Source organism: Corvus kubaryi, unplaced genomic scaffold, assembly GCF_017639235.1.
Source record: "Corvus kubaryi isolate FWS band 111438036 unplaced genomic scaffold, C.kubaryi_AGA036_p1.0 133, whole genome shotgun sequence".
Taxonomy (NCBI): Eukaryota; Metazoa; Chordata; class Aves; order Passeriformes; family Corvidae; genus Corvus; species Corvus kubaryi.
The window spans coordinates 31339290-31366181 of record NW_024580667.1 but is presented as its reverse complement, the minus strand read 5'-3'; the positions used below and the strand labels follow the sequence as shown (position 1 = coordinate 31366181).

Here is a 26892-nt window from a genome sequence, read left to right as displayed (position 1 = left end):
GGGTACCATGCAAGCTGGAAGCCAGGAAGTACCATTTCCCTCTCCAGTATTTCTGCATCTGCAGCAGATACTGAATATTCATTCTTAAGCCAGATGGTCTCTGCTTGTGATACAAATAAAATGCCTTAGAGCCAAACAAAAAGTTGACTCTCATTAATGTCCGATAACAGGGATTGTTATGCTTCATATGACTTCATTATGGCATCAAAGTAGAGACATTTGACAGACAGCAGTGTTGTAAAGTTCCCCAAAACCTTGTTTATGACAAGCTTGGTGAACGTGACATTATCAGCTATAGAGTATTTGGTCCTTTCAGCCGCCCCAGACTGGTGTTTAGGAAGGTATTGTGGAATGAGGGCTTTGCATCAGATCCTGTCTCAGCTGTCATTTCCAAAGACATAGTGCCACATAAGTGATTATTGGCTGACAAACTGAAAATGAGTAGGATTAGTGACCCTGCCAGCCTGTAAAAAGGAAGGGAAAGGCTTCAGGAACATGGGTTAGATAGACATCAGCCAATATAAACTAATTCACTTCCTTCACCTTGTCAAAATAGGCTTCACTTTAGTGTAATTTTCCTATAACATTTTTTTAAAAATGCTTCCAGTCTGTAAGCACGTCTAGAAAACAAGATCTAAAGGACTTGGATTCATCATTCATGCCAGAGGACAAAGTCATACAGGTCTTATTGCAGCATTTCTTATTCAAACTGTCCCTTTGGCACTGTGAATGTAGTAAATTTAATTCATCCTTCCCCCCAGGTGTCAGAAGACAAACACACCACCACACAATAACACCAGCTGTAGAGAATGAGAGTAATTAAATCCCACAGCTGAAAGCAGCAATTCATCTGCATCAACATCTTCTGTGCATGGGAGTGTGTGGTCCTCACATAAAGCTAATCTGGGTTTTTCTCACAAAATGAAAACTTGCAGAAACGTGTAATTTGCAGTTAATTTTTACAAAAGGTTTTTCTGGTCAAAAACATAGAGAAGAAAACAATCTACTTAAATCCAGTAACACTGGTCTTTCAGCAGGTACCATTTTTGTACATACTGTACAGGGATTTAAGCTTTCAGAGCCATAGGTATCTTTTTTTCCATCTATTAAATATTTTATTATTTGTACAGCCATAGAACAATTCTGGGGGAAAGAGGGGACCAGCCTGAGAAGGCTAGTGAGCAATCTACTATTAAGTCCCCAGATCCAGGTGATCTGGGGTTTTTTCTTGCATATTAACCCCTGAAATTGGTTCAGTATCCAGGTCCTGTTTGTTACCGGTTACATGGATGGAGGTTGGCTGCTTTATTTATTGTAACTGCTGAGCACAAAGCCTTTTGAACACAGAGCCCTTTGTTTCTGTTTGAAGTCAGGTCAGACCCCTCTAAGGCAGGCTGGCCCTCAGTGCACACATAATAGCACTGGACCCTGGTCTCCACTGAACCTGTGGCTCCCCTGCACCCCAAGATATCACTATTATTCTACATGTTTTCTAAAGTCTAAGTGGTTAAAGTATTTATTTTAAGAGACACGTTGAGAGTTGTCACAGGGTGTTTTGATGGCTGGAAAATGAAGGCTTTGTGTTGCTTGCCTCAGCTTATGGCACACAGAGGATTGTACAGTTGCTGTGCAGGACAGCACAAAATGGGTGGGATTATGTCACTGTGCATCACAGGGAGTCAACAATGTTGAAGTTCTTGTTTATAACTTATTTGGAGCAGTTGCTGGTGTGATTTATCCCCCAAACCACACCCAAGCTTCCTCTTGGAAGGTGCCAGTTGGAACAGGCTGAAACACAGCCATGGAGCAAGCAAAAAATGAAGCAGTGTGAACAGAGATCCATCTCGTGTCCTGTCCTCCAGTTTTAGTTGTTTGATTAAAAGAAAAAAACCATCCCTTCTTTTTCCTTCTGACAGTGTGAAATGGGAAGATTGTCTTCCATCTTTCAAAATTGTTCGCAGGACAGGAAACCTGTCTCCATGTCTAATATTGCCTGCAGAATTCACCCTTTTTAGCCCAGGAAATGGTCTAAAGAAAAACAGGTTAAAGCTACACTGTGAACTGTGTGAAAACCCATGTGAAATTGTTTTGGACTGTAAGCAACTGAAATGTCAGAAGCTGTGTGTCTTACTGTGTAAGAAAGGATTTATCCTTAACTCTGGTGTGGTAGAGGATTGCTGATTTAACCTGACAGCCCAGGAAGATTACTTCATTTTATGTGAAAGCATTTAAATTTGTATCCAAAACAGTGAGAAAAATAGTCCCTCCATTGCTGTAGCTGGGGAGAGAGTAAGTAAACAGTTAAGAAATTGTGAAAATACATGAGCCTAACCAGTGTTAGCACATCAGCACCTATCATCCTGTAATCTGTAACTGGTTTCGTACTCAGAAACCACATAGTTAGGAAAGACATTTTCCATCAATCAATCTATTCCACGCAGTACTTTCCTAAGAATTCGATTAATACCTTTGTGTGGTAATCTATTCTCAGTCACACTTGCTGAAAATGGAGAAAACACAAAAAAGGAGGATAATTTTGCTGTGGATCAAACACATAGCAGGGACTCTGGACTGATTCCTCTCAGTTTAAAAGAAGGTCTCCTCGATGCCTCTAATGTAAAGGTCTCAAAAAAGCTGAAAGATTGGAGAATTAGAGAATCTTGAAATTTCAACTAGACCATCAGCACAATCTTTTAAATTATGGGTTATAGCCTCACACTACTTTAATTCTTCCTCATGCATCAGAGAAGTTTGAAGTCAATCACCATGTGCTTAAAATTCTGTTTTCTTATGGTCAGTAGTATAACACTACTTGGAAACTTGAACCCACTGGCAGCAGAATACAGAGCAGCCCCTAATCTTTCTCATCAGCATATCTCTTAGAGAAAGAACAAAAGAGAGAGGAAACAACCCCAGCCCCAATGAAATTACCCATTCAGCAAGGGTAGGAACAGGAGCTGCAGGCAGTTTCTGTCTTCCATGTGAATGAGTTGTAAAACAGGGTTGAGGAGAAAGACCACTGGCTTCTCTTGGAAAATCCTCCAATGAGCTTATGGGTGAGCAGCAGTTTGGAATTAAAATAAGAAGATGCAGAGGAGTAGGTTGTGGGGAGTGCATATTCAGGTATATTTATATATATTCATGTATTTGCATAATCATATATATATGTTCTATCTAAATTCCTCATTGTTTTGCTATTTGTGAGTTATGTGTCCCTAACAAACAAATGCTGATGAAATTTGTGTTGCAGAGCCCCATCACCTAAAGACCCTACTCACTACAGAAAAAAATAATTTTAGAAAATTTTGGAGATCTACAGGCCCTCCTTTCCTCCTCTCTGAATGACAGTCTGTAACTTACCAGTAGTTGAAGGAGACTTAAAAACCTTTCAGTGTGAAGTAAGGAAATTCTTCCATGAACAGCCCAGACGTAATTTTTGCTGGTTATCCTGAGTTTTCAAAGGTTGACATAAAACATCAGGTTCTACCAAGAAACTGAAAACATCCCCTTTTCTAGAGGTCTGAGGCATCTATGCCTGGAAGGCACCTCTGACATGTCTCCTGGTTCATAAATGTCTGCAATATGAATGCCAGCATAAGACGTGTGATTTCCTCATGGTCACAGCTACTACTGGACCTGTCTTATCCTAAGTATCTACAGTTGGATAGCTGAATTAAGTCATTCAAGTGCCAGTTCATCCCTGTGAATGACAAAGAGGTCTTCTGGTGACTAGCTCAGCTGTAGATGTCTGTGCTGTATAAAGGTGTAAAGTTAGTTAAGATGAATCCTTTCCAAAGGTACACAATGTTAATTTTCCGGGTTTCTAAAAAAAATGAACTGAAGATGGTAGGATTTTGGATGTGCACAGGAAAGAATAGGAACTGTAAAGGTGTGTTCTTAGATCTGGGGCACAAGTAATCTGTTATCAAGCTGGTTTTGCAAATGGCAGCTCTAAGGTATTAGACCATTTCCCATATAAGTGGGAAATGTGCTCGTGGGCCGCTGCAGATGGGGAAATCCTCGTTACTTATGAAATGTATTTCTCGTATATGTTTATAATCCGTTGTGTGCCTTCACTACAGCAGCCACGGGTGAGGAAATCCCAATTACTTAAGAAATCTATTTCTTGTATATGTTTACAATTCATGGTGTGCCTCCACAGTTCATCATGCAGATATCGCCATGCATTTACATGAGTAGTTGTGTGTACTCCCTGTATGTATTTATAATAGCCTAATGTTTGTAACTAGAGAGAACCATGGGAAGCAAGCACCATCCTCTATTCGAGGATGAACTGGAAACAGTAAACACATATTTTTAATATAACAGGATCATCCACCACCCAATTTGTGAGTTATGAAAAGTTTCAATTCAGAAGTCACATGAGTAGCTCTGGCTTTAGTAATGACTATAATGATTATGATTGCAAGCCACAAACTTCTGTATTGCATTTTAGAAAGACTACTGAGATACTACAAGATGTAGTTCACATGGTTCTTTTTGTTCTCATTATGTTCTGAGCTAAACACTTGGGATTTGGTGGATTTTAATAGCTAAACACAAAAAGGGAATTTGGTTTAGTGCCTCTAGTCCTCATTTTTTCAAGAAGGAACCTGATCCTAGATGTGGCACAAACAGATTATATCATTAATACAATCTGTCAAGAACTAGTGGTTTGTGTACATTATTACATATTTAATCATTCTGTTTAAATTGTGTCTGTGAGTCTCTTCAGGGCAAATGACTACATCTGTGTGATGCCATCTCAGTGCTGGGGAAAGGGGAAGTAACCACAGGGGTTACGTTACCACAGACGAGGCACACTGTGGGAAATACAGAGCATATGCAGAAGAGGATTTGGATGAAACCGGAGCAATGTGTAATAAAACAAGAATGAACTTGGACAGCTTATCAGAGATGGGATTTGTAGTGGTATTTATTTGGCCCCATCATGCTGACCTACTTTTCTGTCACTGGAATAGGAAGGAGGTGCTGCTGCTGGTCCTAGGCTCAGGCATGGTCTGAAAAAAATGAGTTGCTGCCCATGTCTCTTGATTGCTCATCAAAGTCTTGGAGCTAGCCACCACCAACTTACAAGTTTAACTTTCTGCCTTATCTTACCCAAGTATATCTGTTACTTTTTGAATGAATAGCAGGGGCCAGAGTTGGTGCCCTGTGCCTGGCAGGCCCGTTTTCCCAGGACTTTGCTGTGGGAGGCGCTGTGCACCACAGCCGTGTCATGTCCCTGCAGCCAGCAGCAGTATGCTGAAGCTGACTCTGTCTCAGGAAGAGATTTATTCAATTTTGTTTCCTGCCAAGCTGAAGATGCAAAATTTAGTCTTCCACAGTCTGCCACTTGTCATATATGATCCTAAGATGATTGAAAATGTAGAAAGAGAAAAGCTGTCTTGTTGTTTTTAGAGCTCAGAGTGTTGAAAATAAACTTATACAGACTGTGAGTATATTTGGGTGCCTCCCACCTGGAGTGCTGCATCCAGCTCCAGGCTCCCCAGCACAGGAAGCGCATTGAGCTGTTGGAGCGAGTTCAGAGGAGGGACACGGAGATGATTAAATGTCTCCTACAAGGAAAGGCAAAGAGAATTAGGATAGTTCAGCCTGGAAAAGAGAAGACTCTGTGATGATCTAATTGTGGCCTTCCAGTATCTGAAGGGAGCCTACAAGAAAGACAGAGACTTTTTTTTACAAGGACACATAGTGACAGGACAAGGAGAAATGGCTTCAAACTGAATGAATACATTTAGATCAGACATTTGGAAAAAATTCTTTACTTTGAGGGTGGTGAAGTGCTGGAACAGGTTGCCCAGAGAATCTGTGGATGTCCCATCCCTGGAAGTGTTCAAGGCCAGGCTGAACTGGGCTCTGAGCAGCCTAGTCTAGTGGAAGGTATCCCTGCCCATGAAATTTGTGTTGGAACTAGGTGATCTTTAAGATCCCTTCCAACCCAAACTGTTCTGAGATGCTAAAATATATGTAGGAAGGACACTATGAGGCAGCATACTTGTTTTTTTCTGTCAGGACTGTACACTGTCTAGTTGTTATGACTGCCCAAGCTCTGAATGTACCTCGGTAATTTTTCAGAGAGGAGTTCAGTTATCACAACTCTCATGCATCACAGCCAATAACAGCTTAGGTCCCTATTTTCCTTTGCGTATGAAATGATGACTTCCATCATCATGAAGTTTGTGGTACTTCATCAGTGGCTTTATACAAGTGTAGCTGATTGGAACCTGCTAAAGAAGTAAATATGATATGAACATAAAAGCATCCAGGTCCAAATCTTACTGCATATTCTTCTACCAAGGATTATCTGATTTGATTTCATATCCTCTGTGTGGAGTACTGTTCTTTTGAAAGGCATGTAAAACATGTCTGATCCTGCTCCTTAGAGGTTCTCCTTGATCTGGGGCTGGCCTTTTATTTTTCTTGCCTGGTTTAGGTTTGTGGCACATGTGTCCTATTTTATATGCCTGTTATCTCGGGAAGTGGATTAAGGCTGGCACAGATACACTGAACCCTAATCGCTTTAGAGGGCCTGCAAATCTCCAGAGGTAGTAAGTACTTCAAATGTTTATAATACTAGGTTCAGCTGATGTTGCTTGAAATCCATTCAAGAAGATCTGGAAGACAGGAAGCAGGGCATTTTGCATACGGTTTTCTTTTAAAATATAATTAGCCTGTTAATATTATTTTATATACACTTGGTGCTCAGTTTTCATTTTGGTGGGGTTTTTTCTCCTCATTGTGAGGCAAGCTTCAGGCACTATTTTTGCTGCAAAATACATCCATCACCCAGTATCTTGGCTGTGCAACTTCTCCCATGAGAGTTTCAACCCACTTGTTATAGTTCTAGGTTAAAGGCAGATTGCTGGCGTCATTATTTCCAGCTTTTTGAAAAGTGATAAAATATGAAATATGTTTGTGCTTGGGTACCTGGATCTGTCATCTCCAGGTCACTACACAGTGGTTTGCTCAGAGGAGCCAAGGGGATTATAAAGTACCTCCAGTGCTCAGAAGCAGCACTTGTACATTTGATGTACAGTCTGTCGCATGCTCTCCTGGCTGGAAAGAAGGAATTTGCAGTGTTAGAATCATTAGGCTTTGCAGATGTGAGCAGGTACCATCCTGCTCAAGGTTGGAACTAGTGCTGTCACTGTTACCATAAAGACAATACACATTTCGTGAGCTGGTTTCAGTTTGTAGAAGCTCTTGACAATTTTTTTTTCTTTTTATTGTCAATTTATATCATGATATCTAGCAATAGTCTCTAATCAAACAGGAGTGAGAATGCTTTTAGGGAAACAATTTACTCAAGACAAGAATGAATTAAAGTGAAGTGACTGGAAATGTATTTACTTGAGAAACTGAGAAAGAAATAAGAAAAAAGAATAAACTTGTTTCTAATCTTTGGAATCCTACTCTGGGAAAGGCTTCCACAGAGCAGTAGCTATAAAAAAAATGTTGTTTTTATGCTGGAGTTTAAATGGGTTTTGGAGAAGAAGATCAGCTGATAGGCTATCTGCAAAATTAGATCAGAGATGTCCCAAGAGGGAGTGTTGCTTATGAATTCTTTTTGTATTTAGAATCCTTTATTAATGCCTCAGGTTTACCTGGCTTTCTCCCATGCTGAAAAGAGCAAAGAAATGCAGTATAAGGGTGCAAAAGTGAGATTTTCCAAGAAATGTCCATTTTGATTTTGAACTTGTGGAGTACCTAGCAAATCCTTCTTTAGGAAAACCTGAAGATGTGCTGTTTCTTGCAGTTGCCTCCATCCCTGCCTTTCTTGACAGTAGTTCTTCCAGTGTGCTGACGAGCTGTGTTGAACTGTCCAATAGTCTAGTCCTTGCTTTTGGTTAAAGGAGAAAAAGCAAAGATGACAGCTATGGATCAGCCTGAAGAGCCTTCAAAGAAAATGAGATCCCTGGTCAAGAAATCTGTGCGTGCTCTTAAAAAATAAAGTAGCCAAGATAAATTGCAAATGGAGCTGTAGAGGTAATTGACATAGCCATGCAGTTGGTCTCTAACCTGGGTTGCAGCAGTGCTCTTCACAATTTGGTAAATGCTCTAGAGACCCCTCCCAGCAGAGAGGCTGGACAGCCACGGGCCTCAGTGTGACCCTTGAATGAGAGACCACGGCTTCCCCTGTTTCCACAGACAGCTCAAGGCTGTTGTCTGAGGTATTCCCAAATGCCTGGTTTGCATCTAAAGTACCTTCAAGATGACTAGTGCTGGGGAGCCTTGTAGTCCTGCTGGAAGTCAGCTAAGGAGCTGAATCCAACTGAGTGTCCAGTGTAGACTAGCGGGGGTTAGAAAGGCAAAGATTTCCATTTCTAAAATGTCAAGAACAGAGTTTGGTTCAGGATTTTTTCTAAGGGAAAGAAAGTTATTCTGACATTCCTCTTTTGTCAGCTCTCCTTGACCTGAATTGTTGTTTTCACTGCTACTTGCCATGTTTTTCTTGTGGAGAAATTATACTACATGTTTTAAAATTAAAAAAAAAATTCCTTTTTTTTTGTTTGTTTTCTGATTTTGTAGCCTTTTTAATTTAAACCATGGTGTGATATTATAGGGAGGTCAAAACTGAGTGCTTGATCTTTCTTGGGTGGGTCTTTCAAATCAGAGCAATAGACTTGCTGCAAACTACTGGTCATGGATCTCTTATGAGAGCTAAAATGTGTCAGTGCTCCAAATGACTGAGTATAAGTTTGCCCCCTGATATGAATGACTGTCTAGATTTCAAAATAAATCCTTTGGATTGTACAGAAAATTTGAACTGTCAAGAAATAAATGGTGTGGTGAACTGAAACATAAGTCTCAAGATGCCCTCAATTTAGCTGTATTTCAGTAATCTCTCATTCACATTTCATTGCTGTCAGCAGCCTGTAGGGTTTCTCTTATATTTATGACGGAAATACCTGTCAATGAATCATGTTGCTGAGATGCATGTGTTTTATGCCACTTCGAGGAATTATTAAACACTGCATAGTTCCTGTGGTAAACACCACATTGCTGGGTCATTTGTAGTACCATGTATTTCTTCATGTAAACATCTTTCTTGCATAAAAAATTATTGATTTTTATGTGTGGTAGGTGGAAGGTATTTTTGTTAAGCAAGTGCATATAATTTTATTTCATGTTTTTCCATGTTTTCACTATCAACTTGTATTCTGTAAAACTTTGAATGACAGTAGGTGTTTATTAACAGAATTTTGCAAGTATTACTACGGTTACTTAGTGTACCTAAAATTCAGGAGTCTGAGGTACCTCTCATGTTTTGGAGTCCCTTTGCTTAAATTTGTGAAGACTAGATAATTTTCATGTTAAAATATTATTTACTTTCAAGTATAGGGCTTTTTAATATACAAAATTACATTTAAAAAAATGTAATTTCCTTTTTAATAATATACTAACCGAAAAAGTAAACTACTGTAGGTTTACAAGTTAAACAGATATTACTAAGTAGTTTTCACTAATATTCTTCTACTCTTAACTTTACTCATCTGCAATACCTAATAACTTTTAGGAAGGATAGATAAATAACCCTAGCAAAATGCAAAGCGCTGAATATTTTGGAAGACTGCAAGATCCTTTCAATTTGATCTGCTGTTTGTTATTGTCATTGTAGATTATGGATGAGAACATCTGCAATTGTCCTTCAGCTAATATACTTTTGAATTAGAGGAAAGGGCAGAGCTACAGAGCAGCTGGCAAGTGGTCAGTTAACCCCCATTCCAAGTGTTTAAAACACCTCTTCAGTGGGGCTTCTTAATGATGAAATACGTAGGGCTGGCTTTTGTGACAACTTGTGGAATGAGATCAATGATTGTAACCTTTTCTCTAAATTAAACTGGAAAACCAGGAGCCAGCAGGGCTGTATGCTCAGAGCTTTGGAAGAGCAGCTCCTTTCCTGCTTATCACCCCATAAATACATTTTTAATATTTATTTTTAAATTATGTGAATATATTCTGGGCTGTGTTCTCATCTCCCTTTCACTGAGCCTACGTCATCATTTATAGTTTTGAAACACTTATATTTGTACTTATTTAATGTAGCAGCAGTTAGCTCCAGCCAGAGTACTGTCTAGATTTTATTTCCTCTTCAACACAAAAGTAAGCTTTACGAGATTGAGCTACTACTTGCAAATGAGCTGTATGCAGAGAAAATTTTCAATCTTATTTTATAATTTCTCATACTTGCCTAAATAAAAGGAAAAAAATACCCTGAGTGAGCTCTTTGGAAATGAGTTTATATTTTCAGAGAAGGAGTTAAAGAGCATACTTGGCTCAGGTATCTATTTTCACTTAGAGAAACATGTTGTGTAACAACATGTAACTTAGTGCTATTTGCTCTTCAGATTTCTCTTTGTGGTTATGGTTGTTGTTTGGCATTCTTTTTCTCTGCTGTGGTCATCTGGAAAAAATTTAGATGAGAAGAGGAATCTCCCTGATTTTTCAAGAGCCAAACCACTTTCCCTCATTTTATTACATTAGTAATTAAAAAATACTGCTGTTTTCTTATGCAGAACTGTAGCAAGACACCCATATATGTTTCTAGTCACAGCTGGGGATTTATTCTTCTCAAAATCTGTCCTTCCTATCAGGTGCTGCTGGTAACTGTTGTCAGATGTTCAAGTAGCTGTGCTCTTGTGGTAGGAATGATGTTGTTTCAATTCACTTTCTAAGCAAGGACCAGATGTTTGTTCTGGGCTAAGCAGAATTGATTTGCAGTTAAAATCTCAAGTAATGGAGTATCATATGAGGCTGTAAACCAGCCATATCTCAAGCCACATGTGAATCAAAAAGAAAAATGTGAGAGCCGCTGGTAATCATCTTCTTCACTGCCCCGTACGTCTTGGATATTTGTTTATGCAAGTGAAGAATGGGTTGTTCTGTCCCCTTTGTTAACAGATGAGAGTTCAGATTTGTACCTTGGACTGTTTCATGCTTTTCCCTTGCTCTACACAGAGATAACAATAAAAACAAGGCAAAGGGCTATATTTAGAGAATTAGGCTGATAGGAATTCATTGGTTCCCTGGAGGAGCCAGTGATAAATCTGTCTCCTTGGGACATTTCACTGAGCCCTGAGGCACACCACCTCCAGCTCTGGCCACCTCATGTACTTCCAGCTGCTCTCAGCAGTAAACTGTTGCAGGCAGAAAAAGCAACTGGGAAGACTTAAAAGATTTGAAGTCCAGCGGAGTTACAGTGGAGCTTTAAAAGGTGAGGTCTTAATCATTTTGTGACAAAAAATCTCTTACGCAAGAAAAAGCTTTGCATGGAATCCCATGGCTCCAGCTCTCCGGTAATAATCACGCCTCTGCTATTAGCTAGACTTATCCATCAGAAGTCTAGCTTTTACATTTTATTCTAGTTGTCATCAATATATTCACACTAACATTTAATATATTCACAGTATAACAGGCAGGAAAAATTACACTGGGGCTAAGGAACAAAGACAAATATTGCTGAAGAAATTTTAAATAACGTGCAGATCTCTAGTGGGCATTGATTCATGTACTTCATGGTGTCAATAATTGTTTGTGAATTGCAGTAATTTTTTTCCTCTGAACAGAGCATTACTCCTGAAATACAGTCATTACGTATTGATTAGCTCTGTAGTTATTTTCATGCATCAGTAGCACCAGTAAAAAAATGGGTAACACTTGTTTTACACCAATGTGTAAGATCTGTACATTGTTCATCAACAAGTGAAAGGAATCTTTAAAATATTTTTTTTTTATTGCAGAGACCATATTGACATTCTCAGTAGTCATAAGTTTCAGGATAAATGGGAAAAGGTGAAAGAGCTCATTTGGGTTTTTAAGTTTTTTTTTTGGTCAGGGCATTGTAAATGTTCTGCTGTGTCAGGACAAGAGTGCAATAAGAAGGATATATTTGTCACTGTTTAGTGCTAATGTGATTTCCTATTTTCCCTACTGTATGACCCTCCATTTAATCTCAATTGTTGGTAATGTGCTATTTTTTGATTAAACAATGAGAGCTGAAATTCACCAAGGAGAAAATAAATAAAACTATTTGTTTCACAGACTGTCAGCAGCTATTAGGGAAATTAAGTGTATTTTTCCCTGAACCATGTTAGAGACTTTGCAAAGTTCACAATCAGTTGAAATCCTCTTTTATTGAATACAGATTTAAAAGCAAAATTCAGTTATATTTTGGACACTGAGGAGTTTATGCAATTGATAAAACTCAAACATTTAGATTATTTTTATATAAAAACTGCGCTGCTTGGAAACTCTTGCTTTTTGACTGTGGCACCCTTATAGCCACAGCTCAGAAGATTTGCAGAGTAAAGGGGGCTTTGCACCTTTTCCCCTCAGCTGCAGGAGTGTCTCATGCCCTGGAAAGGGCCAAGCAGCAGTAGGGATTGTGGCTGGTGCTGGTGGCCGGGGACCAGCCTCACTCACAATCCTTTATTGCAGCCCCACACGTCCAGAAATGGAGCATCCTGTCACACCAGTCTCTTGCTTCAAAGAGGAGCCTTGTTGTCTGACCTGCTCTAGGGGCTTGGCACTGCTTGTGGACCCACCATTTCTCCTGAATTGTCAGATTTGGCTGGGTCAATGTATTGACAAGGTTTCACCTAGTATTTTCCTCTGCTTCTTCTACCATGATAAGGCTTGGGCTCACTCCTTTTTTTGCACCACGGATTGTAAATAGCATCTACCCCAAGAGATCATGCTGTGAAGTCTGTTTTTTACCCCTTTTGGTTTCTGAAGGGGCTCGATGACATGGATGGGTGATCTGAGGAGGGGGAGTGCTGGTGCTGCACTGGGAAACCCTCCTACCCTGAGCCCCTTCCTCCTCCACATGGTATATGGGCTGCAGAAAGGGATCTGAGCCAGTGAGGCAAGTAGCATACTGATGTAGCAGCCACACTCAGTGAGGTTGCAGTGAGAGCCTGGCAAGAGGCATTTAGGAATTCATGAAGAAAAGGGAATGAAAAAGCACCGGGACTATCAGTGGGATTGTTGTGGGGCACGATGAAAAGGCAGGCGGAGAAATGGATGAAAGTTTTGTCTGCGGACATGCTTTGCATACCACATAGAGAAACAGAACCTAATCTTGATTGGAACAATTCAATTCCATTGTGAAGTACATGTTAAATAACAATGGGCAGCTGCAGAGCTGTGCAGACTTGCAGGTGAAGAGCAGAATTTTAAGCAAGTGGCTGTGCAGGCAGGAGAGGCAGAGGGGAGGGCTGGGATAGCAGCTGGCACTGGTGTTTGAGCTCTGCTCAGACCTCAGCCTGTGCTTTTACCAGTTAAAAGCAGTTGCTTAAACCTCAGCACAGTTCTGCACTAATTCAGCTGGAATTTTTCCTGGGAAGCAGAAGTTTAAGCATCTGGAGCTTTGCTGCTTGCAGTGTGTCACCTAGAGTGAGCAAGCATGTGGGGGGGGCTCATTGGTTGAACTCTCAAGGCCAAAGGACATATGTAGCAAAATGACACTACCAAAGAGCATAGTTCAATATTGAGCTTCCTAAGAGGAATTATTTCAGCACCAGATGAATCAGTAAAATGTATTCATCAAATCACAAAACCTCACAGTATTTGTTTTCCATTCTAAACAACTTCTCTAACCTTTATATCAAAAAGCCCTATGAGTTCCAGTGCAACAGGAATTCTCCGGGGAGCTTAATGAAAAGGTTAATTTTCACTGTTTTATTTTGTCTATCAATAGTTCTGCAAGAGCAGGTCTCTGGGCCATGGCTACTTAAGTCCTGAATTAGTCCAGTATCAAAACCCCCAGTCAGAAACTCTGCAGAGACAGAAGCTACCTGAGAATCAAATAAAAGGAATAAGAAAACTTGCAGGAAGATTGTTGGGATTTTTAACATTCGAGACCCACACCTCTTTTTTTTGTTGTTTTGTTGGTTTCTTTTTTTTAACAGCTCATTGGGGAAAGACTTTGGGTGTGAAAGGGATTAAATGTTTTCCTCCTTTGCAGGTTTATATTGTCCTGTTTCAGTTAATGAGATTTGACCATTCACTATGGGTCTCATTTTTGGAATTTGAACCAACTCTTCCTTCAACAAAAGCCAGGCCAGTGAGTGTAGTCATTCACACAGGAATGGGGTACACCATGTCACCTGTACAGCAGTGAGACCCCTCTGCTGTGGCTTTTGTTATCCGGAAAGGAAATAAGAACATGGCAAGGACCATATCTGTCACCAAATCCAATCCTGCCATTTGCAATGAATACACAATTTTTTTTGACTCCATCTGTTACCTTAATGAAGGTTTACAAAACCCCCTTAGAAATAAGCCTAGATATTAAATTTAAGAACTTCAGTGGATAGTAGATCTGGGTCTTTCTACTTAGCAGCAGTTAACAATTTTAACTACATGCCATTTCATGGTTTCCTTTATCTGTTCCACTGGGAAGAACTGACACTTGTTTTTCCTTTAGTGCCTCTGCAAATGAATGGCTTTATGCAGGCTACAACCACGCCCGCCCGCATTGTGAGTACCAGCCTGCCCTTCTTTCAGACCATTTAGCTGATTAAATGTGATAAGCTTAAACTCTCGAGTAATTGTTTTCAAGACGGAAGTTTTTTGCTTCCATTTCAAATCTTGGGAAACATTTGTGTGGCTGAGGGTCTGCGTGTTTTCTCTCTCTATAATGAGCTCTGCAGTTAAAGATATGATGGCTCAAATCTTGTCTGACATAGTTTTAGAGACTAGTCTCATTGAAATCAATGGTACTCTTTGCCTGTCTAAAGTTATACATGTTCTTTGGGTCTCTTCTGAATTTAAGCCATCAATAGATTCCTTTGCGGATGGTAAAGAGCCCTGGGGTTGATTGATTTAAACAAAGGGATTTAGGTTACAGAGCTTAAATTCACTTTCAGTCTGCACAACAAAAAAAACTTGATTTGAATAATCAGATTCATTCCTCCTTTGCATTTGCATTTTTAGTTATTTTGTTAAAAACAAGTTGATTCTGGTGGGTTAATAAGCGTTCAGATACGTCAATTTGCAACTGAATGTAGCCTTGGCCTTTAAATTTAGAACTTTTCTTGGGTAACAGAGGACAAGCTATATAGACAGCTCCATAATTGTATGGTTTCAGAATCTATCTGTTATTTCATGACTCTAGCAATCTGATAGCATTGTGATAGAAAATGGGAAATGGTAGTACTCTTTACAAGATGACTTTTTTTTTACTTGTTTTTACAAGTTGCTTCCTGATAAAATAGTTTAATTAAAATGAAGAGAACTGTAATTTTTCAAGGGTTTTATTACTAAAACAAAAAAGCCCTGAACTTATTGGGCAAAACTGAGGATGTAAAATTTGTAATTACTTACCTGAACTACCTATCTGTTAAAAAGATATGATTAAAAAATCTGGGCCACTCTCACCTAATTCTAGTCTTCCACTTAAATGATTATAGGAAGTAAGTCTAGCCTTCTCATTTTCCATCTTTATGGTATGTTACTAGGGACAGATGTAAATTAACCCTTTCATTTATATCTTTTTGGTTTATCATTCAAGATTAAATGATGAAATTTCCAGCAACTGGAATTATGTGAAACAAATTTCCAGAATAAGATTCCTTCCCTCCCCACCACTTTTATCTGTCTTCCAGTTTGGGCTTTCTCCTCCTAGTCTGGGGAATATTGTGAAACTATAATTTAAGCACAATAGCTCTGTAAAAAACAGAAACTCAGAGCAGCTCGGACATGGACAGTGCTAAATGGTTGTTCTGGTTTGGGCTGAGATGGAATTAATTTTCTTCTTAGCAGCTGGTACAGTTTTGGATTCACTATGAGAATAATGTTGATGACACACTGATGTAGCTGTCATTAAGTGGTGCTTACACAAAGCCAAGGACCTTTCAGTTTCCTATGCTCTGCCAGTGAGAAGATGCACAAGGAGCCATGAGGCAGCATGGCCAGGGCAGCTGACCCAAAGTGGCCTAAGAGATATTCCATACCACAGATCATCATGCTCAGTGCATAAACTGAGGAGAGTGTGCCAGGAGCCATTGGTTGCTGCTCAGAGGGCCTCAGTCAGTGGGTAGTGAGCAACTGTGGATTTTATCTCTTTCTGACTCTCTTCCCCATCCCACTGGGGAGTGGGAGGGGAGTAAGTGGCTTACTAGCCACCTGGGATTGAACTGCAACGGTGGTATTTGGTGACCTGCTTTAAACGCCTTTCTTCCAGGCAGCTCAGGGACAAGGAGACAAAGGCTGAGACCCAGGGTGAGGATAAGCACTGTAAGGTGAAGGTCTTTTCCCATGCAGGAGCTTTGTGTGGGGCAGACCCATCAGCAGGATGTATTACAGCCCAGCTAGCATGCCACTGCAACGTGGACCTAAGAAGTTTGGGGAAAAGTGTACTTTTGCTTTCATCTCTCCCATCTTCCCAGACATATTTTCATCTCGCATGCTATTAATTCATACATGTAGCACCCTGTAGTCATTTTGAGTTAGTTTGTGCACTTCACAGGTTCTGGTCCTCATCTTTGGCAGTGCAGGCATATGGCCTGCCTGAATCCTGGGGAAGTGTTCTCTGCTGACCTTACCTGGTGATCCCGGAAAGGATTTGCACTTTCACACCTTCGCCGTCTGTTTTCAGCAGGTGCCTCCAGCAGGAAAGGTGTGAAACCAAGACTGGCAGCCACCCTCTCCCAGCCCTCCTCCACCTAGCTGAGCCCACAGATGGAATAATCCTGCTGCTGTTTGGGGTACAAAATGGGGGTTGTAGCAATTTAAAAGAGAAGAAGCTGTGAAATAGCTGCTGGCTTATGTAATTTTGGATTACTTCATTTTGTCTGTGTTCTTTACAGTCTTTATGCTTTTTGATCTCTTCATAATTCATAAAGGCTTTCTATATTGTGGTCTCCTTTTAAATATTTAGGAGTTCCATGTCCATCCTGAGTTCTTATAATAATTAAAAAAATAAGTAACAGTCATTATAAGGAAGTTGTGAAGTGGGAGATGTGTCAGTTTCTATTTTCTATCAAGGGAAAACAAGATATATGACTTGGCAAATATTAAACAGTAAGTAAAAAAGTAGAGATGATGGTAGGGGGCTACAAATCAAAAGTTGCCATATATCTTATTCTTGAAGTCTTGGGTTTTCACCAAAAGCCAGCAAAGATATTTTACTTTGCATGAGCAGGCAGGTAGTAAATTGTTCAGAGATGTATGCACTCAGGAGCATCGTCTTCAGCACCTCAAGCGTTGCTATGTCTCTTTTTCTCTGGGGCTGCTAAAAATGCAGCTACCACTTCAAACACAAATACTTCTGTGTGATTTGCTGTGTTGCTTTGATTGTCAAAATCTATCTTCTTTGAAAGAATTCAAGAAACTAAAGATGACCCATGTACTGTTGTAAGATAATGCATTGAAAATTTAAGCTGGAAGTAAACAAACGACTTGTGTATTTTTCTTTACGAACACAGGAAAAGGAGTTACAGCCTAGTGCACGAGGCTTCAGAATTAGGATTTAGGAGACTGATTCTTTCCTCATCTTTTCTGACCTGCATATTTGCTTCAATAAATATCTTGTGAGTCTCTGAATAGAGGAGTTTTAGAAAATTCCAGATTGTGTGAGGATGTCCAGGAAAATTCTCAGTGATTTAACTCAGGCATCCTCAGCAATAGGTACATGCAGGACATCAACTGGTTTCTAGAGAGCTCATTAACCAGACAGAGTGTCACGCTCCCAGAAGAGGCTTCAGTATTTTCTGAAATACATGTACTTTCTCAGCTCTCTCTGCCTGTTGTTGCCTGTCTTATTTCGTACAGACTGGATGTTCCAGCAACTGAGCGTCTCTGCTTGGATGTTTATGCAATGTCTGGGGCAGCAGGCTCTTATCTGTCAAGTTTTGCATACTGTTATGGAGCTGAGCGAGGTAACAAGTGTAATGTGATTTCAGTGGCTGCAGCGATATCTCAGCTCTGACTTGAAGACGTTGTCTACTGCAGAGCAAGCTTAGGGATCAACTTCCAGGCAAAGTAATGTTCCTCAATGCACTTGACAAAATGAATAAAGGACTCAGTTATGATTAATGACTTTGACCCAAAGTTTCAAGTCCCTGCTCATATTCAGTCATGTAAAATTGGGTTCTTATTTAAGCTATTTCAAAATTGCTTAAAAGTGAACATAGTTCTTTTAGTTTTCTATTCAATATCTTAGAAAATGCAAAGTACGGATCCACAAACACTCCTGCTCACATCACCAATGTTATATCGCACTTCTAACCTGAGAGAGATTCAGTTTGAAATTAAGACACACAAATATAATTTTATTATTTTAATGAATATTATTATTATTTATAATATTTGTACATATAATAATTTATAATACCTACAGTTGAGTTCACTGTTGGGAGTTTCTCCTTGAACTCAATGGAGTTTTCTTCAGTGTAGCCCAGGAAGCTGGCCAAACAAGGAATTGATTCTCTGCTTCCCATGGGCAGGCAGGTGTTCAGCCATCTCCAGGAGAGCACGACCCCATCACACATGACCATGACTTGGGAAGACAAACACCTTCACTGCAAATACCTGCCCTTCTTTTTCCCCCCACTTTATATACTGAGCATGATGTCATATGGTCTGGAATATCCTTTTGGTCACCTGTCCCACCTGTGACTCCTCCTGACCTCCCATGCACCCCCAAGTTCCTTGTCAGCATGGCAGTAAAACAGGCAGAAAAGTCCCCAACTCTTTGTAAGCCTTGCTCAGCAATAACAGAAACATCTCTATATTATCAACCCTGTGTTCAGCACAAATCCAAAACACAGCCCCATACCAGCCCCTGTGAAGAAAATTAACTCTACCCCAGCCAAAAGCATCTGCTTAGCCTGAAGTAGCTGCTTTAGAAGAGGGTTCAGAGTCATGGCTGCTGCCTTCCTCAGTAAACTTTGCTCATGTTTTGAATCTGCAACAAGACTCATCCAATGGTTTCAGAGTAGAGCTGCTTGGCCGTTTTTCAGCAAAACAGATTTCTCAGAAGGCATTACTATGACACAAAACCAATTCAAACCTTTGACCACCAACTCCATCAAAAGATTCATCAGAAATGAGGTGTTCAGACCTGGGTACATGCCTGCTTCCTGGATCCCCTGGGCAACAGGCTGACCCCGACAGTCTTTTGAGGACAGTTCTTTTCTTCCATAGTGCACCTTATCTACAGGCATTCCAGCCACCTATGCAGGGGATGATGTTAAGATAAGATGGGACTTCCCAGCCATACTGTGTATGTGAATATTTTTTAGGCTCTTTCCAAAAAATTTGCTTTCAAAAGAAAAGGAGATTCAGGATTTGATACTCTCTGTGTCTGTTTGCCAGCTATCTTGGCTTCTGTTCTTTCAGTATCTTGTGCTCAGGGAAAACTTCTCTTTTTCCCCAAATAGTCATGAATTATTCAGATTATAAAAGCTCCTTTCCTTCCAAATTTTGATACATTTTTAGTGTGAAAATTGCTTTGTGTTCTTAATCATCAAAATTTCATGTTTTATTATATATTTATATCTTTGATTAAGAAATTATTTCTCTGTGGCCACAACATTCTCAGGAGAAAGGCTTCACATTTTAACTGAGCCATTTCTACTATTTCTTTCAAAGACAAAATATGAAGAATTTTATTATGGAGTGAATTTATTAAAGAATTCTTATTGCCGCAAGTTGGGGATTGAAGAGAAATTAATTTGATGGTGCTGACTGGGTACCTAGGGAGAACTATATTCAATAAAATACCTCTTTCTAGTCTATTATCAAGGCAGAAATTGGATAGAAATAGCATAATAGCAAGCTACATATGAAAGAATAGAAGGAAAGAGAGAACGCAGGTAGCAACCAGGGGTTTTGAGTGAAGGCAGAGATTGCTGAAAAGATGTGCTGCCACACTTCTCTGGCAGCTTTGGCTTCCTAGGGACCTGCCAGTTGGTCCTGGCCACTGGTCTCACCAGGACATAAAGTCAGCACTACAGCCTTATTGATCAAAGGTTGCTGAACACGTCCATACACCTGCGTCATGGTTCCCTTTCTAGCCTTTGTCTTCATACTCAGTATTTCAATGGATTACTTTTTGTCTGGAATTTCCAAAGCAGCAATCACGTTAGGAGGTCTAGACAGTGCAAGTTACACAACGCACACTGAACACACATAGCCCCTGTCTTCACCTGGAGGCTGTGACACTACAGCAGCTGTTATTTCACCTTGGACTCCTGCACTAGAAAGTAACCTGGTGTCTTCCCAAGACACCTGGCTTTGAAATGATTCAGTGGTTCACAGATCATAGTAATCAGTGCACCCTAGAACACAGGTAATTGGTTTCTCACAAGCTTGTTTGCTTTAATATTCATGGGAACACTATCCCAGCTACTCTGTTTCTGAATTTTTTTCAAACTATTCCATGTTCTGTGTTCTCCTTTGTTCTTGAGAGTAAGGCAGTGCATTGAGGGTGACTGGTGTCACCCCTCCACTAGCTGCCATCAAGTAGATGAAAGACTTTGCTGTACTGAGTAAGAGTAATTTCATGTTCCCTTTGTTGTTGCTAATCCCTACAGTGTATATGCATAGTACTCTTCAGGGATCCCAGATGATCGTTGTCTTTCCTGAAGGAAGACAGAAAAGGAAAAAAACTCTGCCTATACAGAATTTTTCAGTACAGAAGCAAGTCAGTAATATACCAGCATTTAAAAAATATTACCAGAATAATTATCACTGAGAAAAGTGAAGGAACACAGGCAAAATTACCTGAGTACTGAAGCCCAGAAGATGGCCCGTTCAGTGCTTTCTGTGTCTTCCCAGCTGGAACCAGGGAATTTGTTACCCGCTCCACGAACAGCCTGATAGAAACTCACTCATTTAAAAAAGTGAAGCCACAGAGCAAACACCATGAACACCTGTGGCAAAAAGAAAACCAAACCAAAACACTTCTGCAAGCTACTTTAACTCCTCAGCTCATGAGTAGATTTCCCACATGAACTGAAAAGTGCATGATATAATGGATGGTACATGAGGTAGGACCAGTTGTATAAGCCCACTTTTGATGAGAGTTCCTACAGCAGTCTACCTAATGTTGCTGATGAGGGTTATTCCACCCATACTTGATGTATTCTGCAGCACAAATTATAGGGATAAAGGTGTTTTAACATGTTTTTCCTCAGCATTAAGTTATCTTAATCACAGGCAGTTCTGTGTGCACATCTCTCTGTTTGACCCCTTGTTCATGTCCCTCAAAACTCAACAGTGATTCTGTCAGCTGCTTCCTGCTCTCTGTCCTCTGTGCCCAACCTTCTCTCCTATAATCTCTCCAGATGGCAGAATCCTGAAGTCATTAAATACAAATCAAGTACAATTTTCTGATTGAGTGGGATGAGGGGAAGCTATTCCAAAGTTGTAAGTCCCCTGATACCATGGCTAGTATCACTGCTGCCCTTTCAATCATATGGCCAACTCTGTTAGGCAGTACAATCTGAAGTATATGTATCCTGTCCACTCCAGCTATTTGTCACAATGTTTAAGACACAACAGTTGTCACTGTTGGCTGGTAGTTGCTGCAATTGGTACTGAGGAAATGAATGGATTACAGGGGAGCAGTTATAGGAGCTTATTTATTTTTTTTCCTGTGCAGTTTTCTGTGGTTTCTGATAAACATAACACACTGTCTAACCCAGGACTCTGAGCTATGAATTCAGGTGAAGGTGGAAGTGGATGAGTACGTGGATTATCATGGAAAGCGCCACAAAGCCATCATGTCTAACTGATGCAGACGCATGATTTCTGAAGAGTTAAGCTGTTGCTCCTGTTTTAGACAAATGGAAAGGATGTAACATTTCATGGCAACATGGCTGTAGGAACTGACTGTTGTCAGCTAACAGATTTCCAAGCATTAGCACCCAGAACGGACAAAATTATATGTCCCTTAAAATTGCATTAATCAAAATGCATGAACTAGCAAGTCCTAAAAAATCAATATTAAAATACAAACCCTCTTAGCACTTGTCCCAGTTTCCCTAGAACAGAATATTCCATTTCATACTGAGGGAAAATTATTCTTTGTCGATGAGTTATAATTGATGAATATTAAAAACCAAAGAAATAGCAGAGCTTCCATAAAAAGAAAAGAGTTTTTACTCTGGGAATAGATGGTGCCAAAATAATGTAATTTTTTTGTATGTAGGCTACATTTTGCTTAAATGAGCTGATCACATGCTATCTTTTCTCTCCTTCTTCCACAGCCTCCACAGGTAAAAAAGATGTGTAATTTCAATCAGACCTTTATTTACTGTTGAAGGCAAACATATAGTTAATTGAAAAAGAAAGTAAAAGATGTGATCAATACTATAACAAGCAAAAGGAATAACAGGTTCAGAATTTCATTAGGAAGAAGTTAAGCAGAAATCGTTTTTGCTTGGATTTTACAAAGGCATTACTTACAGTTCCTTGGATACTAATAATATAACAGTTTGTAAACAAAAATCCAATTTAAAAAAAAGTTCAGCACCAATAAGTTGGTAACTGAAGAATGAAGAAGCATTGTGCAATTTATAGGCAGCCCTTTTCTCTTTAGGACAAGTCCAGCCAATTAATGAACAAGATGTTACTGATTCTATATATACAAATATGATTCTTTTACTGGTTTTTAAGGCTTTTTTACACTGGCAACGTGTAGAGAATTCTCCCCTGTGATTTGAATAATACTGGGGTGCCAGTTTGGACAAATTTGGAGGAAAATATCCTCTGAGAGAAGGCAGGTTACAACCACCCCTCCCCCACCAGGTTCGGGAAAAAAAGAAATTTTCCTTGGAGGAAAGTGAAAGAGACAAAAACTATTTATTTAACAAACACACAGGAAAAGGATAATAATGCTAAATTATAAAACCTCTCACTGTGGAGAGAAACCTGGGAAGATTTCAGAGTCCTTCTGTAGGTGTGGACTCTCTCCTCCTCCTCGGAGCTGGGTCATGGGCCCACCTCCAGGACCTCGGTGGAAAATTGTCCCAATGTGTTCTGATGTTGAAACAGTCCAGAAGAGAAGAAGGGAAAAAAACCCCAAAGTCTCAGGAAAACAAAGTTCAACTCTCCATCTCTCTCCGGAGAAAAGGAGCCGAAAGCTGGCTGAAAAGCAAGCAGGGTGCTTCCTCTTCTCTTGCTGCCGCAGGAGCAGAGGAGTGTGTATCTGTGTCCTTGAACAACTGCTTTGAGAAGTTTGCTTGGTTTTTTCCTCTCCCTCCTCTCAGGCTCAGTTTAAAGGCACAGAAAGGCCCAAATTAATTTCTCGGCATAGAGCAGTGATAGGGGATACACATCATAAAGTCACCCCAAGACAACTGGTTATTACTTCCTGTCTATCTGGAACTCTTGGTATAATACTTCAGGGTCCCAAAGATGGAAGAGACTTTAAAGACCATCTAGTTCCAACCCCCTTGCCATGGAAAGAGACATCTTCCACTAGACCAGGTTGCTCAAAACCTCATCGAACCTGGCCTTGAACACTCCAGGTGATGGTTAATTCCTTAATGTAGTATGGTTGGGTTTTTTCCCTGTATGTTTAGATAATTGCTTTAGCAACAGGAGATAGAAACTAAACAGGAATTTTGCATAGAACTTTAAGCTTAGCATATTAGATATGGTGGATGGGAGGAGCAAAGTAAATCTTAGGAAAAGTTACACAAGCTGACTTTAATGGATCGTCACAGTGTTACTGTGCTTATAAATCACAGTGTGGGCATGTAAGCACTTTCAACTAGTACATAACCCTATTTAAAATATTTGATATTATTTTGAATAGAAGAGAGTAGAATAGACTGTTCCAGTTGGAAGGGACCTACAACAAAAGTGACCAAATCATGACTGACCAAATGATAAAGCAAATTTTTAAAGGCATTGTTCAAATGCCCGTTAAACACTGACAGGCTTGGGACACCAAACACTTCTCTAGGAAGGCAGCTCCAGTGTTTGACCACCCTCTTGATATAAATCGCCTCTGGTGGGGAACTTATCTGACATACCATCAAAAGTAAATATCTTGATAAATCCTGTATATCCTGGGAGAACCTTACCACTGAATCAGCAGAGACAATGTGGTATTTCTGATGCTGTGACAATATCCATACAGACCAGGCTCTGAGGCTGCAGAGAGCCCTGCTCATAAGAACATAATCACATGAATTCCACCCACAGACAATTTTTTGAAAGCATTTTAGTGTTGAGCTGTTGTCATTAAGATTTGGGCATCATGATATTGACATTTATGCCTGTTTGTGCTGGAGAGCTGTTAAACTCAGGAACGTAACGTCCAGTGAACCATCACATGAAGTAATGGTTTATCCATGTCAGTAATTTTTTTAAGTAGAGCACAAGAGTATGTAAGAAAACTTTTGGTTTTTCTCTGTCATCCAGAATAAGTTGTATAAAATATGAATGCTCATATTCATCATTGTTCTACTACTTTAAAATATCAAGATACTTCATATTGCTGATCACAGCTGATCATTATGTTAGCCACTCTGTGAGCAAAGAATTGTGCAGACCCTTTATGTTATTTACATAACGTACTGGGTACGAACAGCACTATTTTCCTTAGGATAAAGAAGGGTGAAGTAGTGGTAGAGTACTAAACCAAGGTAAATGAGCATTTTTAAAGTGATTTTAGACAGAATCTCATAGTACAGTCATTTTCTAAAAAAACCAAACATAACAAAAAGCTTCCAATTACTTAGATTTATTAGTTTTTATAAGGCACCATGTAACCGATTCACTACTGTCTCATTCATCAAGTGAGTTCTTCAGGAAAAGACATCCTGTCAGGTGCTGCAGACAAAGCTCTGAGCAGCATCAGTACTGTTAATGTCTCAGATAATGACTGCAAAGATTGCAAAATGATACATTATTATCTAGCAGGCATTGATCATAATTATATCACTGATAAAGGCAAAGCATATCAAATGTTGTCTTTTAAATATGTCCTTCAGTTAGAATAAAAATGCCATGGAAATAATCTCAGTGGTAGCTGTGTGATCCTTCCGAATGCAAAATGTAAATGTTTTGCATATACTGAGGATGAAAGGAATTATCACTCTAAGCTATTCACTTATTAATTTTCATTTAATACTCATGGTATATCAAACATTATAGATCATTCACCATTTTGCTTTATGACAGAGCAGAACCCTGACAACTATGCTCTGTTTAAAATGTAATTCCCTCATTTACCTGCCTGCTTGGACTGAACTGCAGAGTCTTAATTTGCTGTCACCGTTTCCATGTTCCTTTGCTCATGTCACATTGTTGTTAAAATGAACACATTGCATGTACAGCATAGCCTTCTTATTCCTAAGGCAGAGCACAGACTCTTTCATCCTTGCAAAATGAATAATTAAACTAGGATTTTAATATTTGTGCTTGCTTTTGGGTTTATTAGCTCTAACTGTGAAAACTAAATCAATTATTTTGTATGCTCCATCTGACTAACTCTTGAAAAAATGGACTGCGGTTTTCCATATATCTGTTCTGGCTTTAAGCTATCTTAAAATAGCACTGTTGAAGAAATGGACTCTGCCAATTGAATAAGTGGCTTTCTTATTATAACAAGACCACAAGTGTAAAGCAAAATCAGGGAAGATGTTTGTCACTGATAAGGTCCTATGGTGGTAATGTCATTCTTCTGCTGTACCTGCCTCACTTGAATTTGGGTTTTTCTGTTTCTACAGACCCCAGAGGAAGGAGCCTCTACAACCATCTATGCAGCGGTTTCGCCCGAGATGGAAGGAGTTGGTGGCTGCTACCTTTACAATGAGGAAAGGACAAAATCGGCTGATGTAGCATATGATGAAGAGCTGCAGAGAAGGCTCTGGACAGAAAGCTGCAAGATGGTTGGGATTTCTGATGAAGCCAGCAGGCTTCCCTAGAAGAAGCCACTTTCAGCTGGGCAAATGAAATGCATTGAAAAGCATCTTAGGTGAATTCTTGCACCATCAGTCATCATCCTGGAAATCACCGTTCAGTCCCAAAGGCAAATGTGAACAGCTGCTCTTCACCTGAATCCCTAATCTGCTAGGGTATGGGGGGAATATTCCCACAGAAAGGTGTAGTGGTTGGTTTTAAATCTAACCATCAGTTTTGTAAATCATGATGTTTCAGTCCGTGATTAAAATACAATCTTTAAACATGTGCAGAGATGAGTTTTCATTGCTTTGTTCAACAAAAATAACACTGGAGCATGTTGTACTGGGAGGTTTTGAACTTTAACCTCCTTTGTACATGTAAGTTACTCTCATAAATCAGTTTTAAAAGTTGCAGCTTTATTTCCTTAAGCTTCATTAATCTTCAAGACACTTTCATCAGCTTGTTCTAATGCAGAAATTTGGCATTCATGATCATGATGTTGTTTCTGTCTTAAGGTTAGTTTTATTTGTCAGCTTTTATCCAGAGGTATTAACTGAAGGTCAGAACAACAACAAAGAAGTAAATAAATAGTGTCTTCTTCAAAAAGGATATTGAATTCACTTGTTTCCAGTTTAAGTTCATCTCTCCTATAAAGGTGAGGAAGGGGTCAAGCATCATAATGGCAAAACTGGCTTTGGCAGAGGATGCAGTCAGCCTATTGTTTTGACAGTGGGCTAAGATTACTTGTCCCCTTTTCTCCTGAACCCCTGTAATGTTGCACCCACAGCTTCTTTCATTTTCTCTGACAAGGAGAGTCACACATATACTGTTGCATGAAGAATCAGCTCCTTTTATTGGTTTTGATCCCAGTTCATATTTGTTTCAGAGCTAGAGTTCATGGTTTGGAAGAGACAGCAATTAATACCAGCCCACTTTTTCCTTTTTCTGAAGATGTACAATGCATCCTCCCTAAACTGTGTCTTTGCCATTTTTAAGAGTAGC

At 39.7% G+C, this 26892-nt stretch overlaps 1 protein-coding gene across 2 annotated transcripts in view; it reads left to right on the top strand.

The window, feature by feature from the left end:
- DHRSX (dehydrogenase/reductase X-linked) overlaps positions 1 to 26179 on the top strand; it is a 162872-nt gene extending 136693 nt beyond the window's left edge. For both annotated transcript variants that reach the window (XM_042042203.1, XM_042042193.1), the window contains one exon: positions 25716 to 26179. In XM_042042203.1, coding sequence (XP_041898137.1) covers positions 25716 to 25913 — 198 coding nt within the window. In that variant the 3' untranslated portion in view covers positions 25914 to 26179. The remainder of the gene's footprint in view (positions 1 to 25715) is intronic.
- The last annotated feature ends 713 nt before the right edge of the window (positions 26180 to 26892 follow it).